Source organism: Channa argus, chromosome 2 (assembly GCF_033026475.1).
Source record: "Channa argus isolate prfri chromosome 2, Channa argus male v1.0, whole genome shotgun sequence".
NCBI classification, from domain to species: domain Eukaryota; kingdom Metazoa; phylum Chordata; class Actinopteri; order Anabantiformes; family Channidae; genus Channa; species Channa argus.
In genome coordinates, this window is record NC_090198.1 from 17,375,076 (window position 1) to 17,401,395 (window position 26,320).

General features: G+C 37.2%; 1 protein-coding gene across 7 annotated transcripts; it reads left to right on the plus strand.

The window, feature by feature from the left end:
* Nucleotides 1-1,024: 1,024 nt before the first annotated feature.
* On the plus strand, nucleotides 1,025-26,092 carry scml2 (Scm polycomb group protein like 2). 7 transcript variants are annotated; one of them, XM_067496019.1, is made up of 15 exons: nucleotides 1,031-1,839; nucleotides 3,957-4,406; nucleotides 5,126-5,170; nucleotides 5,468-5,536; nucleotides 6,210-6,280; nucleotides 7,043-7,277; nucleotides 8,589-8,677; nucleotides 9,001-9,244; nucleotides 19,677-19,990; nucleotides 20,320-20,440; nucleotides 20,587-20,793; nucleotides 21,873-22,046; nucleotides 22,738-22,953; nucleotides 23,788-23,942; nucleotides 24,173-26,092. In XM_067496019.1, the coding sequence occupies exons 2-15, from the start codon at nucleotides 4,274-4,276 to the stop codon at nucleotides 24,296-24,298; spliced, it is 2,199 nt and encodes a 732-aa protein (XP_067352120.1). In that variant the 5' UTR covers nucleotides 1,031-1,839; nucleotides 3,957-4,273; the 3' UTR covers nucleotides 24,299-26,092. The 7 variants fall into 7 exon arrangements, with proteins under 7 accessions (XP_067352126.1, XP_067352125.1, XP_067352121.1 ...); XM_067496020.1 differs by having other exon boundaries at nucleotides 1,030-4,406; nucleotides 23,791-23,942; XM_067496022.1 differs by having other exon boundaries at nucleotides 1,032-4,406; nucleotides 5,082-5,170.
* Nucleotides 26,093-26,320: the final 228 nt, after the last annotated feature.

Consider the following 26,320-nt stretch of genomic DNA (forward strand, 5'->3'; position numbering starts at 1 on the left):
TAACTCTATATCTAAAGCACATAATCATTGTCATTTAGCATTACTGATGCATATAATGTGTTGTACCGATGCATATAAAATGCTTTTAATGCTGTGGTTGGTTGAGATGGAGTCAATTTACACACAGTTGCATAGACTGAGCTTTTAAATTGCATCTTTATTTATAAGATTAACATTTATTGTGTTATAAATAGGCTTGAAGTCTGTTGTCAGTATAGACATTAGAGACAAAGATACCAATGTACCAAAGAAAATTCAAGTGTCTTTGAGCAGTAGTACATAGGCTATTCCTCAGTGTCAGATTTTACATCTAACGCGTACACTCACTGTGCAGAGTCATAAAATGTGGAACATTTGGTCAGAGTCCTCGCCAAAGAAAAAGCTTCTCACTTAGGTTTGTTATTTGAGATTGAAAATTGAAAGATGTTATTTCACATTTTGTCAGTGGCAATTTCACTACTGTTGAGAAGAGGTTCTTCAGTAGCAACATATACAGTGGAAGATATGTTTATGGAGTTTTTTGGGCATGGGGTGTCTCGTCACCAGTTACGTTTGAAGTAATGATCAGCAATTGTGATAATTGATCAAAGTTACAATACGAAAAACATAAGTGATAGCAACTCTCCACTTTGCTCTGTCCAGCCCTCTGTCTCCCTGCTCTGCTATGCTCTTCTACCATCTGCTATGCTCCAGAAATCTTTGCACAGCCCTTCAAGTATTAGTCATATATCTATATTAGTCATAAGTCTTATACGTACATTTAGCCAAGTACACTATACTACAAGGCACATTTGAGATAATTTAATAGAGTTAATCTATTATGCTACTTTGCCATTCATAGGGAATTCACCTTGCTCTTTTATATGAAATAGCTGGTTCCTAGAGAGTTTAATATATGTTAAAAGTATAAATTAATCTCAGCAAAATTAAGATTATTTCTGTTTATTAGTTTTTGGTTTAATTTCTGGAAAAATGCAAAAACAAAAATACAATAAACATGTTACAAAGGTTACAAAAAATATTAAATATCCACAAAATAATATACCACATATCCGCCAATAAACAATATATGAATATAGTTATGCATAACAAACATTATGAAATACGATGCTCTATTTGATCAAGACCCCACTGTGTATTAAGAAGTTAAAAGATCCACCTGCAAAAGCTGGTGACATTTATGGATCAGTATTAGTAATATAATATAATTAACAAAAAAATACACATAAAACTAACTTCTGCATTATGTGTACTTTTACATTTATTTAAGTAAAATGTACTGATAATACTTAATACTTAACATTTTGTATGTACTACCAGCAGAGTATTTTTACACTGTGGTGTTGGTACTTCTCTTCCTCTTCAAGTACAGTCGCTTATCAATCAAGCAGTAATCTCCCAATATCTCAATAACAACAAGCTTATATTTCATCATAAAATACCACTGACTTTACCCGCTCACAGATGCAGAAAATGGTCTGTTTATTTTATTTCACTTGTCATTGCATCTCGCAGTGTGTGTTTCTCACACAGCTGACCGTCCACACAGCCTGCAGCTCTATGTCATCACTCCTCCATGAAAAACAGGAAGCTGCGACCAAAACTTGCGTTTTCGTTTCCACATGACCTGTAGTTTATTATCAAACCACGACATTAAACAATATCCGTCTAAATAAGAAGACTGATTAATTATTGCTCCCCCTCTGCCTCTGTTAATTCTTTAACGTCTAGTGGAAAAATATGAATTAGAGCACTGCGTAGTGGACATGCGCGTAGCTGCAGCGAATATGGCGGCTTGCATCTGATAGAAAGTGAGGAATCTCCCATCAAAACACTCAGGTCAGACGGTTGCTTCGGCTCATGTCTTATTATTACTCTCGTGTGCTGCAAGTGACCGGTTTCTCTCTCGTTTGTTTCCCGAGCTGCGATCAAACGCGGCCCGCTTTCCCCGCTATTCGTCCATGCAGCGGTAGATACTGTAGCAGAGCGTGTTAATACTGGATTCTGTGCAGACGCGGAGCTTGGCGCGTACAGTAGCTAGATTGAAGTGCTGCAGGTTTCCCTCGGCTTTCTGTTTATTGGTTTCCTGCTGAGAATCACACCGCAACTGAGAAAACGTTTGTCACGATCCCGCAGCCTCGCAGGATCACGCTTGTTGTTATATTGTAAGGTTTCCAGTGTTTAGTCTGTAATGAGCACTGTCCCGCCCACAAAATGTGACCATAAATCAAATGAAAATGCGTCACAGACTTTTTCTTCTCATGCATTTATTTATCTTCTTCTCATTCGCCCTCCCAACTTAAACCCCGTAGATTAAAATAAAACAAACAAAAATAATGCTTCTCCGATGTATTAACATTTTGATGGTGCACATATAGTGACGCCGAGGTTTGATGAGACTCATCTTAAATGTAGGTGTCAACAAAACAGCTTTGGTGAAAAATGTGGATGAAACGAAATCCTAAGTTCTTCCATCTGGAGGTGACGCCCTGCAGCGGCTCACACCCCTCATCCGCTCAGCAGTAGTAATGTGATCCTCTCACTCCCCCGTCTCCACACTGGCCTGGCTGACTGGGGAAACAAGCGCACACCATACTTTTAATCTGTATTTGTAGGTTGATCTCATTATTGACCAAACGACTGTTTACCCTTAATCTCGTGGGAGGCTGTGATGCAGCGAGGACCCACAGAAATCCACTCTGTCAACAGTGATCATGAAAAGTTTAGCTAAAATATAACAAATCATTGGATTCCTTTGGTGGATCAAGCTTCTCAAACTGTGGATTTGCGACTTTACTAAATATGAGATAATTAGGGCTTGTCATTTTATAATGGTGATGAGCTTTTAATGAGAACTCTGCCCTTTTGTTTTCTCCAGCAATGGAGTCATATTTTTCTTTTTTAATTGTGGAGATTCAGAAAGTTTTTTTTAACTTACTGAACAAGCAGCTTCACAACATCACCTTGACTTTTAGAAAATATTTCAACCAGTTTTCATTGTTGAAAATACAATTAGCCTCAACTCTTATCTCGAAGAACCAAAAACTAACAAATACGTCTTTGGGGAGATAAAAGAAGTAAACTTTTATTTGTGTTGTCATGATATTCTAATAATAATCTTGGCTCCTTATTAATGTAGGTCAAAATAATCTTGTGATCTCATTTCTTTTCTCTTTTCTCTACGTTTTCCAAAACATCCCCTTAACCAGTGTAAGCACATGTCCTGTAGGCATAAATTTTGATTTTTTTTTATCACAAATTAAGATGCTTGTTTTGTGTTGGAAGAAACCAAGTGCAAAAACAAGTAACTGTTTACTTATCAACAAAAGTTTTAATAATTGTCACTGAAGTTATGTATCAAGCAGAAAATTGCTATTTCATTAATCTTAAATGTGAAGATTTGCTGTTTTTTTCTGTTTTTGTTATTGTTTTACTTGAAATTGAATTCCACTTCATGAAGGCTTTGGGAAGGTGTTAATGTATATTTATTCATATAGTTAAGGATTAGTGAATTAATTGTAAAGTTGTAAAAGTTTCCTCATTTTTTAACAACAACCTCATTTTTTAACTACAAAAACAAAACAATTTTTCTCTCAAGATTCCCTGCAATATTAAGTTTTGTATAAAACTTCAGGTGAAATTTGAAAAAAGTGACTTACTGTTAGCAGTATTTATATAGCAGTTTAAAACATATATATTGTTTTACTGTAATAAGTTCCACCCATTTTCGACACACCAGAAAACTTAGTATCACTATAACTTTGACAGCTCGTCATGTGAAGCAATAGTTGCAGCCCCTCCTAAGACCAGGCCTCAGGTCATTTTTCAGCTCTTCTCACTGTTCAGGTTGGTGAACATGAGACTAATCCCAGATCAGTGGCTGTGATAGTGGAAATGGAGGTTGTAAAAATTAAGTGCTTCCTGGTCTGCCAAGTGGCTTTGTCTGACCCTTTTAGGTGAGGCAGACTGAGCCGTGCAAACACCAAAGCTGAGGGAGTAGCGGAGCTGGAATCCTTTTCATGTCAGCCAACAGACGTCCCACATCCACACATCTTAATGGCTTTTTATGGCAGCTTGGAATCTTTATGGCTTCTTCTGACTCAATGGGATTCGCTGCAGAGACAGCGGGGTCTTCAGAGGGAGGGACAGCCACAGAGCACTGCAGAAGCAAAATTTTAATCACAAGGAAAGAAGACATTGTCTTACCTTTACCTCTACAGAAAAGTTTAACCTTTGGATTTGGGGATTTGAGTTGTAATATATCACATTTTTAATGCCTTGGATTAAATTTCTGCTTCATTATGAGCTATTGTGTGGACTTTGTTGGGAGTGGGACTACAGTATGCTGAAAGCTTTTGTAAACCTGATCTGGATTGTTGTGCCCACATTTCAGCATACACAGTGTGGTAATGATTGTATTTAATTAATTATTATTATAGTGCATCAAGAGTATAAAGTGTAGTTAAGCTGCTAAAAGTTTAAGCCAGAGGAATTCACATGCACACTTAACATTTGTTGAACATTTATTTCTTGTTGTAAACTTTCTTACATCAGCATAAGTACACATATAGTTTATGATAATAAACAATTATGCACATTTAATGGATTTATATGTTTTTATAGTGACCCAGTGCTTTCTTAAAGTGCATATCTGCTGTTCATATCACAGGATTAATCTAATGCAATCAGAAAAAAATATTAACTATTATCTGTGACCTTTTTTTTTAGTTAAACAACCAACTGCATTTGTTGTCAAACAATTACATTTGTCATTTATAACACACATTTCAAGTGCTAAGACAAAAAAGGCATTAAGAACACTAGAGTGAAACACATCATAATTATAATTGTATTAAAAATAAACAAGATAATACATTCTAAATTCTGAAATTTAAGTGACTAAGCAGGAGAATAAAAAGACAGACACAAATAAAAGTGATACCTATTCGTATGTAATTTGGTGCTTTTAATGTATAATTTAACACAAACCAGATGCTTACCCATATTACAGGAATTCTGTGCATTTTGGTACATTTTTATATATGTTGAATGGTTTTTGACTGTACCCATCTCTTCTCCAGAGTCTGTGTAGTTACGAGCCTGTCTGACTTCATTTCCTCTGCAGCTGCACGTTTAACTTTGGTCACCATGGGCCGAACGCCACACAGAGGTAGACCTTCACAATGCTTTGTTTCTGCCTGTCCTGTCCCTCTTGTATCTGATCCTTAAAGGTACTAAAACCAACAACTTCACTTTTGATTTTAGAAGGAAAGATCCAAATGCTCACTGATATTTGCTGCCAGATTATTAGAATTTTTGGTGTTTGAAATTCCTGAGATGTATTCTGACTCCCTTTCATTCTCAAAGTGACTACTGTTGCTGGTTTTATGCCTTTATTCTCAAAGTAATTACAATCTGTATATCAGACAAATTCTGATGAACGGTTCAATCCTCGTTTTGATTTCAGATCAAAAAGAGGAGAAGAAGGAGAGACGGAGTAGCATCACAGGAGGCTCTGCCCTCGACAAATCTAATGGTTGGAAATTTTGATCTCGGTCTTGTTCCTCTTCACTGTTGATCTTTTCTTTAATGCTGTAATCTAAAATCTTGTGATAGCTTTTTTGATTCAGGCAGTGCTGTGTCTGTGCGTATATTAACAATCATCAGCAACTTGACTTTCAGGTAATTTTGCATCCCAAAATCACCTGTAAGTTATACATTGTGTTATATCACATATCACATTCTCAAGAGGGTTTTAAAAAGCTTCCATGAGCACTTCGCTTAAGATTTTCCCGAGGTCACTGTCAACTCTTACGAAGATTTATTTGTATATTTTTTGCAAATTTTTCTGCCCTTCAATTAATTTTTTATTTTTTTTCTGGCCCAAGTCAGGGACAGGGCCAGAAGTAGATCCTGGGTTGGCACTGGCCACCCCATAATCTGATTGACCACTTGTTTAGACCTTATGTGATTTACATACTGCAAGTGTAGTCAAATGCTCAGCTAAATGCTTATACGTCACAGGTTTCTTAAGTATCATCAATTAAGTTTTTTCCTCCTAACATGTTTGTTAACTCAGCTCTCGTTTGTTTGGATAATTTCATATTAATGATTTTAGTATTACAACTGTGTGTTCGTCACCACTGCTTTAACACTTTCCTGTACAGTCTTTCAGTTCAGGAGTTTGTTTGTGTTGTTTTTGTTGCCAGAACCATTCAGTTGGGAAGATTATCTGAGGGAAACGTCCTCCATTGCAGCATCACCTACTTGCTTCAGACAGGTAGCTGGTATATATTAAGGTGGATTTAAGATCCCATGTCCTTAATGTCCTTTATATTATTTCCTTAAACATTGTCTTGTATTTTTAATTTTATTTATTAATCCTATGATCAATCTGTCAGCATTCGATTTTGGCAACAAAGACCAATACCAACAATAAATGGACACTTAGACTTGACCTTGGGTACCATTGGACTTATATGTTGTCCAAAAAAATTAAAAACAAATCAATAACCCACCCCACTGTTCCGAGGGACAAGATTCTTCATTACACTATTTTGAAAGACATGGCTTAAAATGGTTCCAAACAAATCCCCTGTCTATCACAGGTAGAAAAAAGATTTAGTCTTTTATAAATAAATAATTCTAAAAAAAAAAGATTCCATTTGTGATTGATTTTAAATTTGTGATTCAATTTAAAAATTTTATGTCATCAGCAGGAACATTGGCTAAAAACCACAGAGAGGCTGGGAAGGTCCTCAAATACTGTGAAATGCTAAAACATTTTTATTGTAGGATTTATTGACTAACAACAAGAATTTCACCATCATTTGAGTGCACAGTGCTCTCACCTTTCAGACAATGTCACCCTTCTACATACAGTACAAAAGATTAGTGTGTTTACTATGTTGTCTTTGACCTTTAATTGGGAAATAAAATCATTGTCTACTTAATTATGGGCATGTAAGTAAAGTAAAAGGTCAAAATCCCCTTACAACACAACTGCATGACAGTGAATGTCTCTTTGTGTCTCTCTCTGTAGTCCAGAGTCCCCCCTGCTAATGACTTCAAAGCAGGTATGAAACTTGAGGCACGAGACCCACGCAACTCTAACTCGGTGTGCATAGCAACGGTGATGGGCATGATGGGAACTCGTTTACGCCTGCGCCTGGATGGCAGCGATAACACCAATGACTTCTGGCGGCTGGTCGACTCGTCAGACATCCAACCAATAGGAACCTGCGAGAGGAACGGAGATATGCTACAACCACCACTGGGTGAGAGTGTTAAACTTCAACAGCAAACGTGTAAACATGTACAGATTTTAATGTGACTTTTTCAGGTCAGGTTTGTGTGGGAAGGTGAAATATTTGAGTTATTGCTCACACCTGAGACACATTATTAGACTAGACTTGTTCATATTCTTTTTTCACAGTAGATATTATGACTTAGTAAGAAAAGTGCAGGTGTTATTGATAACAATGATGATCTGTGTCTTGTATTTGGTACTGTCCACAGTGGTATACTGAAGATATACTCACATACATACATACGTTCTAGTTTTATGATAGTGTATTTAATATAATTACAAGAAACCCAAAAAGATTTCAGAGGACACAAAGTTTGTCCACAGATGATCCACAGCTGAGGGCCCAATTAACAGTGCAGGCCTAGTAACGCTAGCTAACAATTAAACATTTTGGAACCCTTAGCATTGCTCTGCTGTAATTATAATTATAGTATGTCTGAGTCCTTTTACAACAGCTTTCAGCAACATAATAAATGACAGATGGATAACAATATTTGTCTGGACATTCAACTGATTATCCACTTATCAATTAAAGCCAATATTAACTTTATACAGTAATTCTTTTTTTATCACAGTGCTAACATACAGTAAGCATAATAGGTACAGTGATATACCTTTTATAGTGTTGGCTTTGTTTGCCACCTCAATAGATTAGAACATAAAAAGTCAATATTTACTTTTTGTGTAGATTTTCAGCTTTGAATTATGGGTTTATTAAAAAATATATTATAACCACTGTAGGAATTACAACCATTTTTGAACGGAAGTGAAGTACTTCCGTTCAAAAATTCAAGTACTTTTGGACCTCGTAGTATCAAGCATTAGAAGGTGACAGAGTAGCCCCCTGAAGGACAGCACATATAAGAGAAGGAGGACACACCGCTAAGCATTACAACCAAGGACGGAAAAAAGCCAGTCCAGAGCCACATGACTGATACAAATACATAAAGTTTATTGTGTCTAAGCTGAGAATTAAAATATATTACAGGCCTGCCTCAGCGACATGCAGCAGGTTATTACAAACCTTGACCTGAGCTGTCTCAGGGCTATGCTAAGCAACTATTATTCAAGATTTAGGAAATATTTATTTGTAATATGTATATGTAGGGATACCTTTGCAGTGACAACTCTGATTATACAGATATACAGACATTACTTGCATCAGGGAATCCTGCTCATTGATTTGCATCATTCCTCACAATAATAGTCTCATGTATTCAAAAATATAAATGGTGCCGCTACCTCAGTAAAACGGTACTGGTTATGACGTTGTATACAGGTTTCAGGATGAATGCCTCCTCGTGGCCCATGTTCCTCTTGCGGACTTTGAGCGGAGCAGAAATGGCCCCTGCCTCTGCTTTTAAGAAGGTAATTACAACTACTCAACACTGATATATATTTTTGTATTAATGCTGTAAAAACTGTGCTGGTGTCTAAAACTGAACAATTTCATGTCACAAAAGTAAAGAAAAAAGCATTAAGAGTCTAAATGGGACAAAAAACATTCCAGGCAAATGTGTGCTCTGTTTTAAAATAAATAAAAAAAATAAAAAAAAACATGATTTGGACATCATGCAATAAAATTTTTCTTTTGCATCATAATTCGCTCAGTACACATGGTTTACCTTTACTGTTTGTACAGTTTGACTTTGAAACATACTGTGTATATTTGCTCATGTTTGTGTGTTTAGGAACCACCCAGTCCTGCAAAAAATTACTTCCAGCCTGGTATGAAGCTGGAGGCAGTGGACAGGAAGAACCCCTACCTGATTTGTCCAGCCACAGTGGGAGAGGTCAGAGGTCAGGAGATTTTCGTCATGTTTGACGGCTGGAGAGGTGCCTTTGATTACTGGTGTCCCTTTGACTCCAGAGACATCTTCCCTGTTGGTTGGTGTACCCTGACGAAGCATAGCTTACAGCCACCTGGAAACTTCTGTAAGTATTGATGCGATTGCTTTTTTTCTTTTCTTCTCGTGCATTGTGTAGAATGTACATGCTTTTTGATGGATACCAACTTATTGTGAATTCCAAATGCTTTTATTCCATAATCCTTACATAATAGATGATAATACATTAGGATGTAGTTTTATACTTATAATAATGGACTGACCAAATGGGATTCAGAACAGAAGGCAGCTTTTGCTGTTATTGAAAGGATGCCATCCCATTCTCACCACTAGATGGCAGCACACGCCTAAATTCAGGTGTATGTCATAGTATGTGGAATTTTTACTGGCCTTTCATTTTATGATTGTGGGACTGAAACAGAGTCTAAGATAATAATAATCATCACCTATCTTTAATACTGGATATCTCACACCCACCTACACACACACACACACACACACACACACACACACACAAACACACACAGACACACATACACAGACGCACCTTAACATGTATATTAGAATATACTTAAATGTACAGTTAAAGAAAACACTACAAACACTCAATGTGAGATAAAAAGAATTTCATTACAAAAAACAACTCTTCATCTGTAGCAAACTGTTGTGGCTGCAGAGAAGGCAAAAAGTTAATTTATACTGAGCAGCTTGTGTTTATTTAACTGTGTTTTTTGTTGTTGCATAAACATACATTACAGAGTTTATTAAGTGAACATTCAGCTTGAACTTATCACTCAGGGACACATTTGCATGGTTGCCTGTGTTTTTAAGTTATACGATGAATGCAAATGTATGTATAGTTATTGTCACTGCTGATTCAAGGATATATTAAGGTTTTTTAATTAATAGACACATTTTTTGCTTTTAAAATGTTTGGAAATGATAATGGTCACATTCTTAAACCCAAACTGCTAGATAAATACTTAAAGTCTTTCAGGTAATTACTCACTAATATTTCAGCGAGTACCAAGCAATGGAAGTATACTGATCATTTATGTTTTTTGCCTGGGGTGTGACCCACAGCTCTGACCTCCACACTGAGACTGCAGAGTTGATGAAACAGATTCTTGTTTCTGTTCTTTTTCTGTTCAGCTTCACACAACCACAGGCTTTGTTAATGTGTGATCATTTCAGCTCTTACTGGCTCCATTTTGCTCTTTGAAAGGGCCATGGAGAAGCAGTTTTAGTTATGTACATTTTATATGTTGAATGTTTTATCGAAATTATTAAAGAATTTAACTCAGATTTCTCATATTCATCAAATTTTGCATTTTTTTTGCAAATTTTGAAGTATATATTTTTAATGTGAGGTATGACTTAATCAAACACTGGAAGACTAAAAAAAATTTAGTTTAAGGTTTTATTGTTGTGTCAGTAACAAAAGCATTTGTAGATTTTTTTTCTTCTGGGGGGGGGGGGGGGGGGTGCACAACAGCATTGTATAAAATATTTCCCCCAAAACAACAGAAAATTCAGATACATTGTTACTAAAAACATAAGCACATAATAAAGTGTAAAAATAATATTTATGCTGCATCTCCATATAGCATTTTACATAAAGATTAGTTATAGATTATTTAAAGTATTTATTGAATATCTGAGTCAAATACTTTTTGAATGATAAATATTATAACTCATTTGCAGGAGATTTTTCTGTGTTTACAATTTTATTTCCCTATGACATTTGAGTTGAAATTCAGGTATCTTGACAAATATCATAGTTCACATAAATGATTCTAAATAACTAGTTTGAAAACAATAATAAAAAAAATCCTCTAAGCCACATTAAGATTTCTCAAATCTTTCTCTAAAGGCTGTTTTGATTACAGAACCTCTTTGTTTTTACATATATTTCCATTAAGTCCATAATTGCTCCCTGAACCTCACTTAGACAAAATATTCTCTGTATGTGTGGAAAAATAAAGCTTTGGTTAATATTAATAAAATTTAATGTAAAAGCAGTACGGAATAATTAATTATGAGTCACAATGTATTTATATGATAATTAAGCTCAGGCGTAACAAGAATATGTCGCTGTGTGACTTGCACCAATGTTAAAGCTTAATGTTCAAACTTTAGCTGTTCAGTTCATTTGTCAGATCAAGACATTTACTATCCATCAAAATTCTTTTAACAAATGGCTCTAGAGTGAGTCTGTTAATTTGTAAATGTGAGGTTTTTATAAAGTGCAATAGATTCGTAAGAACTTTCAATCACTCTCTAGTATGCAGATACGTTACATCAGCTTCCATCCAGCAATTTCCTCCCCTTCACCTCATTATTGCTGTCCACTGGTCGGGGAACATGTGGCTTTAAATAACCAAAGACCAACAACCTTGATTAATGGGAGGAGTGTGTATGTTTGTGTTTGTGTTTGTGTGTGTGTGTGTGTTGTGTTTTATTGGTTTTAGTTGATGAATGACAGCTACATGCCTTACAAGTTACATGTCTGTCCCCGCTTCAGGCAGTGAGGAAGTCAAGTTTACTGCCTTCCACAGTGTTTATGTATCAACACACCAGGAAACGTTAATGTCTGCTTTGCATGTGGTGTGATAAACATCATAACTTAACATCATAAAGATGCAGTAAAAGGCAGACAGGAGGAACTGCTGCTGGTGTTGATATTATCAAATAAAGTTGTTTGGGAACTTGGGTTCTAGCAGTTTGTGATGGCAGTTTTTGGGTATCTGTATACTCTGTGAGATGGTCGTGCTCAAATGGTGGAAATGGTCTGGAATAGTTTCCTGTATATCTTGCACAGGATACCATCCTGCTTTAAACGATGTTTAGAAAGTCTGAATGTTTAGAAAGTTTTGAAAGTCCAAACCATTTCCAAATCCTCCATGTTGTTTGGCCTCTCTTCTGCACAACTTCCTTAACTTGTGTCTGTGAAGATTGGTAGTAATCCAGGTGAGGTTTTCTGCAACTTGAGTCATGGAAACTGGACTAAACATTTTGCAATTTTTACAACTTCTTCAGACTAAATAATGGATGGATGAGGAGTGAAGAAAGAAGTTGACTTGCTATGACACAACTTCTGGACTCCTCATATTAGATGCTCCTAACGGTCAGTCATTTTTAGATTTCAACAATAATTTTTTTCCCTCTTTTTCTTATTTGGCCACACATCCATGTAGATGTTTTGTTAAAGTACACAAAAACATTGTCAAAAAAACAATTGGAGCTGTAAGCTGAAAACTTAAAAAAATATAAACATAATCAAACCAGAAATAAGTGGGTATAAGTTACAAGTTTGTTTTTTGGATTTTATGTGATTTTTTTATTTTATTTAAAAAAACAATTATTAAAAAACTTCTAAACTTGCTCCTCTTATTCCACTATTCTTATTTATATTTTTAATCTTGTTCTTATTACATTTCTGCCCTTTTTTTACAGTTACAGATTTTTTTTAACTTTTAGTATTTTAGCCCTCTTCTTGCAGAAATAGTCCTCTCTCTGTCCAGCCGTACTTCGTCCTGCTCTGAAACAACTTTGCTTCATATGTCACACACTGTGCAGCCCTTCAGTTATTCGTAATTACCCAATGAAAATAAATAAAAATGCTACAAAACTTATGAACCAAGTAGAAATTGTTGATTTTCTATGATTGGTCAGAAAGGTGAGCCTTGCTCTAAACCTTTTACAATTGAATATCTCTACCCCTCTGCCAATTATGTTTATTGAGTTTGTGTTACAGGAGTCTCCCACTGCACCTCTTCACATTATTGGAGCATCACAAGTATTTGAGCATAAATATAAATTTAAAACATTTATGAAAAATGTTACACACTTTAACTTTCAAATTTTGTTTTGATATATTTACATTTTCTTTATTTTAATTTATTTTTTCTATAATGGAAATACATATAAAATCTATAATTATAAATAGTTTTCACATCAACATCTGAGTTGCAAGTGCAAGTTATTTACAAAGCATTAATGACAAATGAGTCCTGCTGTAAAATAATTCAGAAGTAGAGAGGTTTCAGGACACATTTGAAAACTGTCACTTAGATTTACTGTGTGTTCATTTGCAGGTAAAAAAAACAGCACAAAAGAATAATGTAAATTGCCAGAATGCAATATTTGTAAGCATGTAAGACAATAAGTCAGAGTTGTTTGAGGTGTTAATGAGCAGAGATTTAGCTGTGAGAAGGAGTGAGAAACTATAATTACTGCCACATTTAAAACTTCTAATAAGCTTTTATCAAACTCATCCTGTTTTGACCCTGCTACAGAGGATACCAAGATTGAGCATCTAATTATTTTCCTTTTTGTAAAGGAAGTGCTTGTTTTACCTCTGCTATCATGTATTTTTTGTATTTACGTCTTTGTACTAAATTGGGTTAAAATGTAGGACAAGGTTCTCTGAATAATGAGTGGAGAATACAACATCTTTGTTAGAAAATGCTCACTTGTTTTTGAGAAAAATATATGTTTTTTGCTTTTGTTTGCCCATCTAGAAGCGGGTTAAGTCTCTGAATAAAGAGACTTTTCCCACGCAGACTTCCTCTGCAGCTCTGCTCCACATTGTTCCAGAGTCGGGGTGATATCTGACTGTTGCCTCTGTTTCCTGGCCATCTTTCATCAGGGAATGTCTGAATAGTCTAAGGTTACACTTAAGGGGACCTCCTTGTGGGCCGAGCATCTATGTTAAGCGAAAGCTTACTTATGTGCGCGCAACTCCAGACGTTTGCCCCTTTTCATCAATTGCAATCGGGACTCTTCTGATACAGTTTAACCTTTTACTCCCACCTCTTTTTCCCCCTTTTAGAACCTCACCATCTCCCCCATCAGAGGCTTGCTGAGAAGCAGGTGACTGATGTAGACTGTTGATATGACCCACTGATAACATGAATAAAGAGCCCATCTCCCCCCCTCTCTCCCCACCCTCCACCACAACCACTCGCCCACCCACTCTTCTCCCCCTAATTCTCCCCAGCCCCTATGCAAATCTGAACACCCCCCTCCTCCTCCTGCTCACTCATTGGGGGGTGGGGGTGGGGGGGTGCTGGCTGTTTCTGCTTCAACCAGAAGCAGAAGCAGCCGCATGGGCTTTGTTGTGGACTACTGCTGGGAGGAAAGAGAAGGCAGAGAAAGGGAGGGAAAAGCAGCTGATAGAGACACAAAAATAGACAATAAATTGCCAGTGAGGGAAGTAATTTAGAGAGAATAAGGAAAAGGGAAAATAGAAAAAGGGGGAGACAAATCAAACGGTTAAAAGAGGAAGAGTTGTTTTAAAGAGAGAACCAGGAAGCAACTGTGTTTAAAATTGTTACGGACATTGCTACCACTACCGCTGCCTCCACAGCTACTATTACTACTACTGCTACTACTACGAAAGCCACAACAGTAGCAGTGAAGTTCTGCTTTTCTGGTGGGGATTTCCTGGTGAGTTTGATATGTTTATCAATGTATTCTTTTGCATAAATGAAAGAAAAAAATCTTCTTGGAAAGCTCACGGTTTGCATTGCGTGTAGTTTACTGGTATTCTGTTTGATAATATTTTAGTTGTTAAATCAAGTTTGCCAGATGTAGAGAACTGAATCAAGATGAGGACACATTTAGATGAGGACGTGTGTTATGTGCATTTTCTGTGGAAGCATCTATGTTCCTTTTTAACAGATAAGTCTTCCTTTGAAACTTCCCTAAAATGTAACGAATCAACATCAGTGAATGCTGCAGACATTCAGATTACCTAGTCAATGATTTGCTCCATTCGGAAAGCAGTAGTAGTGTCTTAAAGTTATTGCTTCTTTAGATAAATTCTGTCAGTGAAGCACTATGGTAAAATGTTACCTTTGTTTTACTGTCTTGGCATAAAAATGGAAAGGGGAACCTAAATCTGTTCAAATAAAAATGTCATGTCAGCCTCTTGGTAGGTGTAAATGAGCTGCTGTTTCATTTTTTTTTTTGTTTAGCACAAAGTCCTGTATTGACCTGTATTCATTTAGATGCATTGTAAGAGACTAGTGGCCACTATTCAGAAATACTCCAAGTCTGAAGATTTCAAAGTATTGTTGGCTTTAATTACGTTTGGAGGGCCATGTGTTTTTGATCATGAGATTTTATGTGTAAAGCTTCAGGAATTAGTCTACAAGAGGGTTAGAAAGGGATCAGTTCATATGAGATATTTTCAGTGCAGTCATTTTATCCCTGCATGACTTTAAAAGTTTCAGAAGTTTAAAGCTGAACATCCATAGAAGTCACAGTACAAAAACTGTACTTTTTCATTTTTGATATTTGGGAATTTCCACAAGAGAACATTGTTAGGTTCATGCTTTGTGGCCTGAGGCTACGTTAGTTACTTCCCCCCTCTTTTTTACACACACAAAACACACAAAGACCCGAATCAGCAGTTCATGAATTTGCTACAAATTCACTCAGACATAGAGCCTGTGTGTGTGGCTACAAGGAGTGTTTGCAGTGAGGGTGCTCAGCATGTAGGTGTGTGTGTGTGTGTGTAGGTGGTGTAATTAGATGAGAGGCAACTCTGTAAAGCCCCTCCCCCACCCCCCAGACAGCAGACACACTTCTCCCCAAACCCTTTCTCATTCGTGCACGTACACAAAACACCAGTGCATGTACGTAGACATGTTTCCTCGGGCTCTGGCTTACACAGGTCAGTGGGTCGAGGTGAAGTTATATAGTCATGATCAGTACCATATGTCTGTGTTTTGTCGCACTGCATGCATATTTTTGTGTAGTTGTCTTTTGGTTGTAAGAAGTTGTTTTGGTTTATTATTATATTATACAATGCACTATTTAATGGTTATGCATGTTTCTAAACTATTTTAACATTAGGTCATTTTACATGACACCTAAACATTGTGCAAAACATTTTTTTTTACAATTCGAGGCAGCCACTGGCTTTTACAAATTTTATTGCATTGCTGAAATTAATAGCTGACTGCAAGAGTAAGAAAAACTGTTGAATTTGCTTTTTTGCATTCTTAAATCAAATCAAACTCTGTCAGGATAAACATAAAGATTTTTTGGTTTCTGCTGTTTTGTATAATTTAATGTTTAATTTAATGTAGTATTTGATATGGCATTCGGTGTAAAAACGGTGCCAAATCAACAGGCGGGCAATGATCTGCTGTGGGACCCTGAAATCAAGGGATAAGCCAAAAGAATAAAAAGATAAAATAAAATTTGATATGGACTGTTAAAGGGGGCGGGGAAACTTTTAAATTATTTTGTTCATATTTTGAATGAACAGTTAATTCAAAATGTATATGCTCAGTGGTAGAGCAAAAGGACACGGTTTTGAATCCTACCCCACCAGGTGTGGCCCTGGTGTAGAGAGAGAGAGAGAGAGATAAAGAGAGCGATCCATTAATACACATTAATAGGAAATAATTTAATATTCATCAAAGTTGATGATTTATGTGACGATATACCTATATTTGATAGACTTTGAGATCATTCACTAGTGTAGAAATAGTACATTTTGTTTTGATGTGAATAAATTAGACTTAAGTCTTTTTAAAGCAGGACCCTGACTCACATTTCTGCACTGAGTTAAAGCCTGCAGATAGTGATTGGTGCCCTGCAAACGTTTTTTGATCTGTCTTTGTAGGATTATGTGTTCTGACTCAGTGTGAGAAGTGTGCCGCTGTGCGTGCAGGTTGGTATTTCTGTTCCTCTGTGAGCATGCTTTGTGTGACCGCTGCTGGTGAGTGAGCCCTCACCTCAGAAACAAAACACTGCTCTCTTCTACGCCCACTTTCTCCTATTGCCCAATTAAGCAGCTCTCAGGGTGCCCCGGCTGGCCCCTCAGACAATATTCTAAATCTTCCATAGTGGCTCCATATTGCCTCAGTCAAGGAGGCTCTGATGAAAGCCTTGGCCCCTTGAGAGCTTCCACATGCACTCTCAGACCCCTGCTCTCACCAAGTGTTTGTATTGAAATAGGAGATGGTCATCTGTCTCTCCTCCTCCTTCCTTTTGCATTTTTTGCTTTCTATGATGATTATATGATCATATCACAGAGTCACACTCAGCCTAATAAAGAGAGGAGGGGGCAGTGGTGCCACTGCTTTTGATTTCTATTTCTTTCCAAACAATGGCCATTATTTTTTACTCACTTTCTTTTAATGTCATTAAAAGAAAGTGAGTATGTATATATATATATATATATATAATATATATATATATATATATATATATATATATATATATATATATATATATATATATATATATATATATATATATATATATATTTGAGGTTGAAGTTGAAGATTATTAAATTTAAAATCACCAATTGAAAGGTATTAGTTCATAGTATGTGATTGTATAAATTATAAATATTTGCTATATATCTGATATCAGATTTTTCAACACCCTGAAGAATCAAACTTCTGTCTCTATAAACTGGATACGTTTTATCCCGGCTATATTTTGTGTTTTTGTGGAGCTGCTTAAAGCAGAAGGTTCGATGAATTCTCTAGCAGGCAAGTCTCTGGAGGCTTGTGACTTTTGACACCGATTTCAGTGTTGGCAGGGGCTCAATACAAAAGACCTGCCAATTACAGCGGATTTAGAACAAATCTTCTCTGCACGGCCACTCGGTTTTTCATTGTCCCTCAGTCTTTTTGACTTTTTCACCAGATTTTTTTCTTTATATTTGGAAAAACTGCTTCACTACGCTAAAAAATCTTTAGGGTGTTTTAAGTGTGACTTTTTAACAATGCAAAGCAAGCCTGTTGATTGTCTGCCTTGTAGGGCAAATGTGATATTTTGTGTTTGTGTCTTTGATTATTTTATTCTGCAGGTTTAGAATTTATTTGTTTGGAGAGCTGCTGAGTGGGCAGCACATAGACATACTCCTGTTCTTTCAGGAAATGTGGCTCTTAAGGAAAAAACTTTTTGTTTGACGAGTGTGGCCAACAGTTTCATTGGAGGGCATTATAACAGAGAGGTTGAAAATCTCCTTAAAATCTCTGATGAGGGCTGTATTTAAAATGCCACATGACCTTTTAATTTATTGAGTATCTTATCATGAAAGGTATCACCATGTTTCTTGAAGCCTCCAGATGCTCATAGTCTAGAAATTTGTTTGATATGATGTGTAGTTCTCGTGTGCCCATTGTGCAAGACAGATTTTCAGGTGCTTCGACCAGTTCAGCACGACAGCCTGGGCTTCTCTACCCACAGACTGATGAGTTGGTGGCCTGTTTCCTGTGTCCCTCCTTACTAATACACACGATGTTTCTGCTACAGAGCCCCTGCCGTAAAACAGCATTTCTATATATACCCTCTCCTCTATTTCCCTCAAGCATTTTCTCTCTCCATCTCTCTATCTATCCATCTGTTCTCTTATCTATCCAGTTTATAAATGAAGCTGTTACCTCAGCTCTGTTTAAAAATCACCCTGATCGAATCATCCTATAGGAATGAGTCCTAAATCCCTTTACATCAATCAACAGATTTGCACTCATCTGAATGGCTACGTGTTTTTTTTTTTTTTTTTGAGTTTTAAGTTAAATGCCTTAAAGGTCTGTAGTTAACACAAGATCAAGAAATGTTTGCATTTTATGCTCTGGCAAAAATCTATCAGTAACTAGCCCACTCATGCTTTTTATGAGCTTTCATGTGATTTAAAAAAGATGGGTTGTAACAAATGAGAGTACAGAAGTTGTCGGAAACACCAAACATCATCATGTGAGATATGGAGACTCATCTAGTCAGTAAAAAGCTTTTTACTTTTGGAAATTGTAATTGAGCTTCATAAATCCTAAAAGTGGTGTTCATCTGTAAAGATTATCTTGCTGAACAAAATGTATAACAAACTTTTGTTTATCACAGAACTTATTTCAGCATTGCCATTAGCTTTTTGTCGAGGGAACTAAAGATACTGCATGCTAACGTCTGTGTTGCCACTCTATAGTGCAGCTTCATTTCTTTTTCTCTACATTCCTCCCATCATTCTTTTTCTGCATCCTGTATTCTGCCTTTACTTTCATCTAAACACACACCTATCCTATATTTTCAAAATAAAAACCACAGTGAAGTCAAAAGTCCTTCTAAAAGCTCCTTTGTCTATTTTCTTCTTTGCTTTGATCTTCTTTTCAGTTGGCTACTTTCTTCTTTGTCCAGTTTTGATGATTCTTTCCTCTTTTATGTCCACTTCTTTCTAATTGTATTTTTTGTTAATTTATTTTAATGTCTTGTCTTTTATCCTTAATGCCAGCTTTTTACATGTCTTCTATCTTCTTTTACTGCTACTACCTTTTTTATTTCACTTCTTTTATGTTTTACTACTCTTTCTTCCAGGCAATCACACCTTTCTATAGTTCAGTTGGTAAGACAGTCGTCCAAAAACCAAAGGGTCAGGGGTTCGATCCCCGGTAGAAATTGGGGTGTTCCAATGAATATCATTTATTTTGCTCTCCATTATTAAATGTAAATGACAACGACACTAACATTTTATCAACCTCTCTTTTTCTTTCCAGTTACCCTCCCTGGTGCGCTCCTCGCCCCTGTTTCTTCCACCTCAGCCTCCCTCACTACACGTCGATCTTCTTCTAACTCTTCTTCCATGCAGACTTCATACCGACTGCCCAACCCTTTGCCACCCCTGCCTGTTCGGAAGGGTGTCCGTGGCCGGCGTCCCAAATCTCAGACTATTGCTTTGTTGAAGGCAGCAGCTGAAGCAGCAGCGGCAGCGGCAGTAAATGGAGAATCACAAAGCCCTGCCAGACCTGGGTCTGAGACTCAATTGGCCCCCAGACCACACCGGAAGAGAGGGCCCAAACCTAAGAACAAGGTAAGATGTAACAAGAATTATAATCTGTGGTGCTGTTGACAAATGAAACTGGTGTCCTGGGCAAGAGGCGAAGAATTGGAGAAAAGAATGTATGTAAAGTTTAAAGTGTAAAGTCGATAGATATTATGCATGGTGGAAATGTAAAATGGTGAACAGCTTTGCTTTACAACTTGCTGAGTGTGTCGCAGTGTAGTTCATAGGTAATTATGGTTCTGCAATGTAGTTTAAACACACCTTTAATGAATCATCAACATAAACCTTTACAGGTTTTGTAGTTTTGCAGGTTAGTCACGATTAAAGAATCTGTTGGTTTTTTGCTTTATAAAAAGACTCCGGTGGTGCAGTCCCTGGGAGCATTGGTTACACTTTCACCTCCAGAGACAAGACTTGGCTCCAGCCATGTCTCAGCAGAAAACAACCATAACAGCAGCTCAAATGTAGTTTGCACAGGTAAGCAGGACGCCTAAATGTGTACACATGCATATACACTGGGTTTAGAATTAATGGTTAACATGTTTTTCATTGTATAAAAAGAATGTGAAAGTCCAGTTGCCCTTGTACTTTGGTAACATTTCTTACTATTTCTGTCATCCCAGTGTGCGTCTATGTGAACAAGCATGGCAACTATGGCCCGCATATTGACCGTAAACTAGTGCAGCAGCTCCCAGATCACTTTGGTCCAGCACCAGTCAACGCGGTGCTTCAGCAGGCTGTCCAGGCCTGTGTGGACTGTACGTACCAGCCTGCTGTACTGCTGTCATTTCTACAGAGCCAGTCCCACATGGGAGGAGAGGTCATTAGAGGTAAATGGAATAAACACCACAAGATATGTTCTCTGATATAAACTGTAGAAAACAAAAACATTTTTTATTACTATAAAGTGGAAAACAAAAATGAAAACAATATGAAATTATATAACATCAAGCAGCGTAGCAAATTTTCACATTTTGGAAAAGAAATAAGATCAACACTAAAAATCAGTTTAGAGCATGTGTCAGTAGTTCGATCCCCGGTCCCGGCTTTATGTCAGAGTGTCTCTGGGCAAGACAGTGAACTCCTAACAGCCCATTCCTATCGTTAGCTGTGCAGTGGCGGTCCAAGCCCGGTAGAAATTGGGGAGGGTTGCATCAGGAATGACATACGGCGTAAAAACTCTGCCAAATCAACATGCGGACGATAATCCGCTGTGACGACCCTGAACTCACAGGATAAGTCTAAAAGAAAAAGAAAAAAAAAACACTCTAGAAATTGTCAGTTGGACCCCAGTGTTTGTACAGAATAAATAAACATACTCTTTAGCTGTTAGGCAGACCCCCCCCCACCGACAAAGTGGCGTCTGATAAATTCGAATGTATTCATGACGTCATATAGGCTCGGCAGGCAATCAGCCAGGTAAATTAGTTTAACAATGCACTCATGGGTAGTGAATGTTGTCTGTGTGTGTGTGTTTGTGTGGGTGTGCGTGTGTGTGTGTGTATGTGTGTGTGAAGAACGAGAGAAATAAAAGACAGTGCCTATGGCAGCAGCAGCTGATGTGAGCACTGCTTCTGTAATCAGAAGTGACATGTGCATCTAACCTGTTTTGGGATTCTGGGTTTGTGTCTCCCTTGGGGGGTCAGATTGGGAACGCTATGGGTGAGACTGGTTTGGGCAGGAGGGGGGTTTAATCTGTGGATTTGTGCAGGCTTGGCTTGGGTGGGAGGGTGTAGTGCAGCTTGGGATGGGGTGAAAAATGTGCGTTTGTGCTTATAAAGGGAGGGTGCAAACCCTAAGCCATCTGCTGTTTTTCTTTATCTGTGAATGCACAGCGTGTATGTGTGTGTGCGCAGGTGTGCGTACATACATGGAACAGAATAATAGCTGTTTATATTCTGCCCACCAGTGCGGTCAGAGCATGGTATCCGCTATGTGAAGCTGCCCTCTGCCTCCAGCGCATCTTCTGTCTTGCGGTTCCTGGAGAACATGTGTCAACATCTAGAGAGTGACAGTCTCTTCAGCTCGCAGCCGTTTAGCCCCTACAGCAACAACACACGCTTCTACAACAGGACGAAGTCAGGTGGGCAACTGTGTGGCTGCAGTAAGGGAGGTAGTAAAGAGTGAAAGTATTAGAAAAAGGGATAGTTTCAATCTTATTTAGAATAGCATGGGCAGACATGAAATCTAACTATTGCAACATTTACAATAAAGTAGCCACAAAAACTCCCCCTTGTTTGTGTGCTGAACATGATTTGTGTGATGTGGAAACGTGGTTAAACATAGAGCTTTCTGGTACAAAGCTCAAGCAGTGACCGTCCTGGTTGACTGTAGAACTTTGAATGCGCACTCAGTTATTCATGTGCTTATTGAACTGTTTATATCTTTTTATTGATTTTTTTTTTTTTATTGCCAACTTTAGACTCTCTTTTTGTTTTGACTTGTAATAGTTGTAATACAGTTGTTGGTTTTCTCAATCCGGGCAACAGAGAGCTGAAGTCTCTGCCCCACCAACCTCTTTCATGTTTCATAAGTTACATTTGTGAAGTGTATATTCTGAACAAATGTCTGTCAATGCCATTTTCTGGGGTAGAGTCTTATTGGATGTTTGTGGTCTAAGTGCTTTGTTTAATGCTTTTAGCTCCATCATTCATAAACTAAGAAATTTTCTATGGAGTAAACCTCCTCCTGAGTCTTCCCACATACTTTATGACTGCAATTTATCCCAGATAGTGCAGCAGTTTTTGAGTGTTAATCTCTCTATCTTGAAACAGAACCAGTGTCCCACACTGAAAACGGCCTGTCTAATGACGATTCTACAAAAGATCCTGCTCCCAGCACCCGCTCACTTAACACCGCATCAGATTACAGAACAACAAAGAAGGAGCGGCAGTATTACCCTGGACATACACACACCCCACCACCTCTACGACGCGTCAGCTCCAACCCCACTGAACTTGGCGCAGTGTGTACACACAGACGAGTGGAGGGTAGGGTTAAATACATACACATGGGCAGCAGGGTCTAATTATCCAAATGTTCAGGACAGTTCATAAGGGGACATTTTTAATGAGTAGGAAATAATAACACTCACATTGGCAAATTTTCTTTTCACACACTCATCACTCAAGTTGTACTTTCAGCGTGTTGCTAGTCAAGGTTAATTTCCGTCTGTACAAGCACTGGACTTAAAGTAAATATCTCGGCTGCCTGTTATTTTTAATTACAAAAATGAGTTATTGGATTATAACTAAGAGTAGCTTAAGAGTAACTTAAGAGCAAGTTTTTGTGGCTTTTGCTGTCTTGTAATTTTTGGTAAGCTAACAATGGCGCTCAACTAAAAGCTCTTTGCTAGCAACTTTTAAGATCTGACAACTGTCTCTGGCAGATTCTATTAGCTGTAGCTTTGTGTTAAGCAGGTTTGCGGTTGGAATTTGCATTTTTGCTCATTTTAATATATTTAACTTTCTAAGCATTTTACATCTTAAACGGTCAATTGCTGCTATACAGAGAACATTGAACTAGGGGCCCTAAGGGTGTGGCAGCTTCCATTCCAGCTGGTGGTCACTGTAGAATATGTAAAAAGAAACCGTAACAGTGGTTGTACAAATAAGTTGAAGTATGTTTGGACATTTACTATTTGACTGTGGAGTTTAGTAAATGTTAGTTGCTTATATTTTAACCAGAAAATGCCATTAAAAAGCTTGTTTTATGTGGTATAAATTCAAAATTCAAGACACATGTGAGCCTGTTAACATCAAACTGTAATGTATATATACAAAAATGAGTTAGATTTTCCTTTCTCTTGTCCTCCCATTCTGCAGCAGCCAGCTCAACGACAGGCCCAGACCATTTGAAACAAGACAAGGAGGGTTCAGGGAATGATGCTTCTTCCTGGTCAGTTGATGATGTAATACGGTTTGTCCAAGAGGCTGATCCCCAAACGCTTGGCCCGCATGTCGAACTGTTCAGGAAACATGTAAGTATTTAATTCACATTAACTTTCTTCTTTGTCCTGTTTAATAGTCAGCAGTCTGTTTTTTGTTCACTGTGCTGTATAATGCAGCTGATTGGTTGAATAAACTTTCACTGAGCTCTGGGCTAATCAAACTGGAATTTCTGCCATTTGATGCCTTAATTAAGATGCCAATTTGAGAGGAAATGGTTGTAACGAATCCCCCTGTTGACAGTCTCCTCCTTTGTCTACAGGAGATCGATGGCAAGGCTCTGATGCTGTTGCGCAGTGATGTCATTATGAAGTACATGGGATTGAAGCTGGGCCCTGCGCTCAAACTCTGTCACCACATTGAGAAACTGAAACAAATCAAACAGTAGAAGATAAAGACTCTCTTTTCTCACTGGCAACCAAACACTCACAACACATATTACTAGTAGTGCAGTGTAAATCAACCAGGATTGTAGCTACAACTGTTGGGGCCAAGGTCAATGAGGTCTGTATTTTTTGTGAATTTGGGGGTTTTAGAGAGTTAGAAACAAAAGGGACTAAGGCCAACAAAGAAAATGTTCAGCATTTTCTTCAGTTTTAATTCTGTATAATTAATACAGTAAATTTAAACAGTGAAATTTAAAAGTAAAATATAAAAGATCTAATCTAAAATGTTGGTATATAAAAACCTGGCTAGGGCCTCAATTCAACATCTTTATTTTTTAATATACCGACCACAGTTTCACATTAAAAAATATAAACACCACATTCATTCAGAATCTGCATAACTTAGTTGCAGAAACCTAAGCACATGCATGATTTTAGGTCACATTAGTGTATTTTTGCCTTACTATGAAGTACTTGAGGCCATAATTCAACAACTTTTGAATTTACTTGTACATTGCCATTTTTCAACGCACACTCATAAAGTATGCTGTTGATTTTTTTCAGCTTCATCTCTTCAGCTCTCTGGCTGTTCAAGTATTTATTCTCTGGGCAGAATTTCAGGATGGATACTCTTATCTCAACATTGGCAAAGTTTGTTAATTTCTTACAATGCAAGTGTCTGAATGACTGCCTCTGTTACAGACTGTCACATTTAATGTATGCAAGCCAGTGAATGTATGAAGTCATGAAAAATATTACTAACAGGTACTGAACAGTGGGAGTGCCCATGCCAATCAGTAGTTCTGATGTGTTTCATTCAACAACGTGAAAGGAAAACTTGATTCCTAAAGTCAATAATTGCATAAATGTCCTCAGACACTTCAACTTTTATTGACAAAGACCCTAAATAACCTAGATAACTTTTACATAGTAGTCGATATTTTAACTTTGGAAAAAACTTTTCATCAGCGGTTGATTCCACAGCATACATCATAGAGTATATCTAGAAAATCAGTTACTCAAGAGTAGGTTAATGTCTTTATGTGCTGGAAGACATTCAAATTAAATGTGGCTAAATGATTGTATTATACTTTGACCATCACACACACACACACACACAGACAAAAGAGACATACACATACAGTGACTGGAATACCTTAGGTGTTTTCACATTAAAATAGTTTGAGTGCTGTGTTGAAAAGTGAATTTGCTCCAGAGAGAATACATGATGGAGAAACTGTTTTGTATAAAGTTAAGCCAAAAGGTTGTTTTTGATATTATTTTCTACTGTAACAAAATGCATCAACCTGTTTCAAGCCTAAGTGTAATCCTTTTTTTTTTCAGCCTAAAATTGTTCTTTGTGTACACCATCAAATAACTACCTGCAGGACATTGGTGTGTCCAAGTAATTATTCACATCTCCAAGTATTTATCTGTTGTTGATGACAGAAATACTAATTTTCTGAACATTTCAGAACCATTTTCATACCAAATCATGTCTATTGTAACTGCATTTCACACTGCTCTCCTGTATTGGTAACAAGGTAATACTTGAGACCATCTTGCTTTAACGTGAAACTCAGGTTTGGTTGGACTTGTTGTTTAGAATATGTTTTACATCATTACCATTTTGTGTTCATGACTACAACATAGAGGGACTGCACAATAACCAACTGTATCTATCGCTCTGTAACATTTTATGTGTGTATATATGAATTTTTACTGTAAGTTCAACAAAATATGTTTGTTAAATATGTTTGATATGCATTCATACAATTAAACATTTGTTTAAATCATCTTGTTAATTGAAATGTGACACAAAGCCAACATGGTACGTACAAACGGATGTCCATTCCAGTGGTTTACAACCTTTCCTTGGGAGAAAAAAATCTTTAGCATAACATAACCCAGTTTGCGAACCGTTGGCCTACTCAGTCAAATTGATTCCTAGTGTGTCAACATAATTGATACATAAGACAAACAGAATAATAAGACAGGAATGTTAAATATAAAAATGTAACAGA

Coding starts and splice junctions, on each gene's coding strand:
- scml2 (XM_067496019.1), top strand. CDS start 4,274: ATGCCTTGGATTAAATTTCTGCTTCATTATGAGCTATTGTGTGGACTT. Junction 5,171..5,467: donor GGGCCGAACGCCACACAGAG/GTAGACCTTCAC, acceptor TTTTGATTTCAG/ATCAAAAAGAGGAGAAGAAG. Junction 5,537..6,209: donor TGCCCTCGACAAATCTAATG/GTTGGAAATTTT, acceptor TTTTGTTGCCAG/AACCATTCAGTTGGGAAGAT.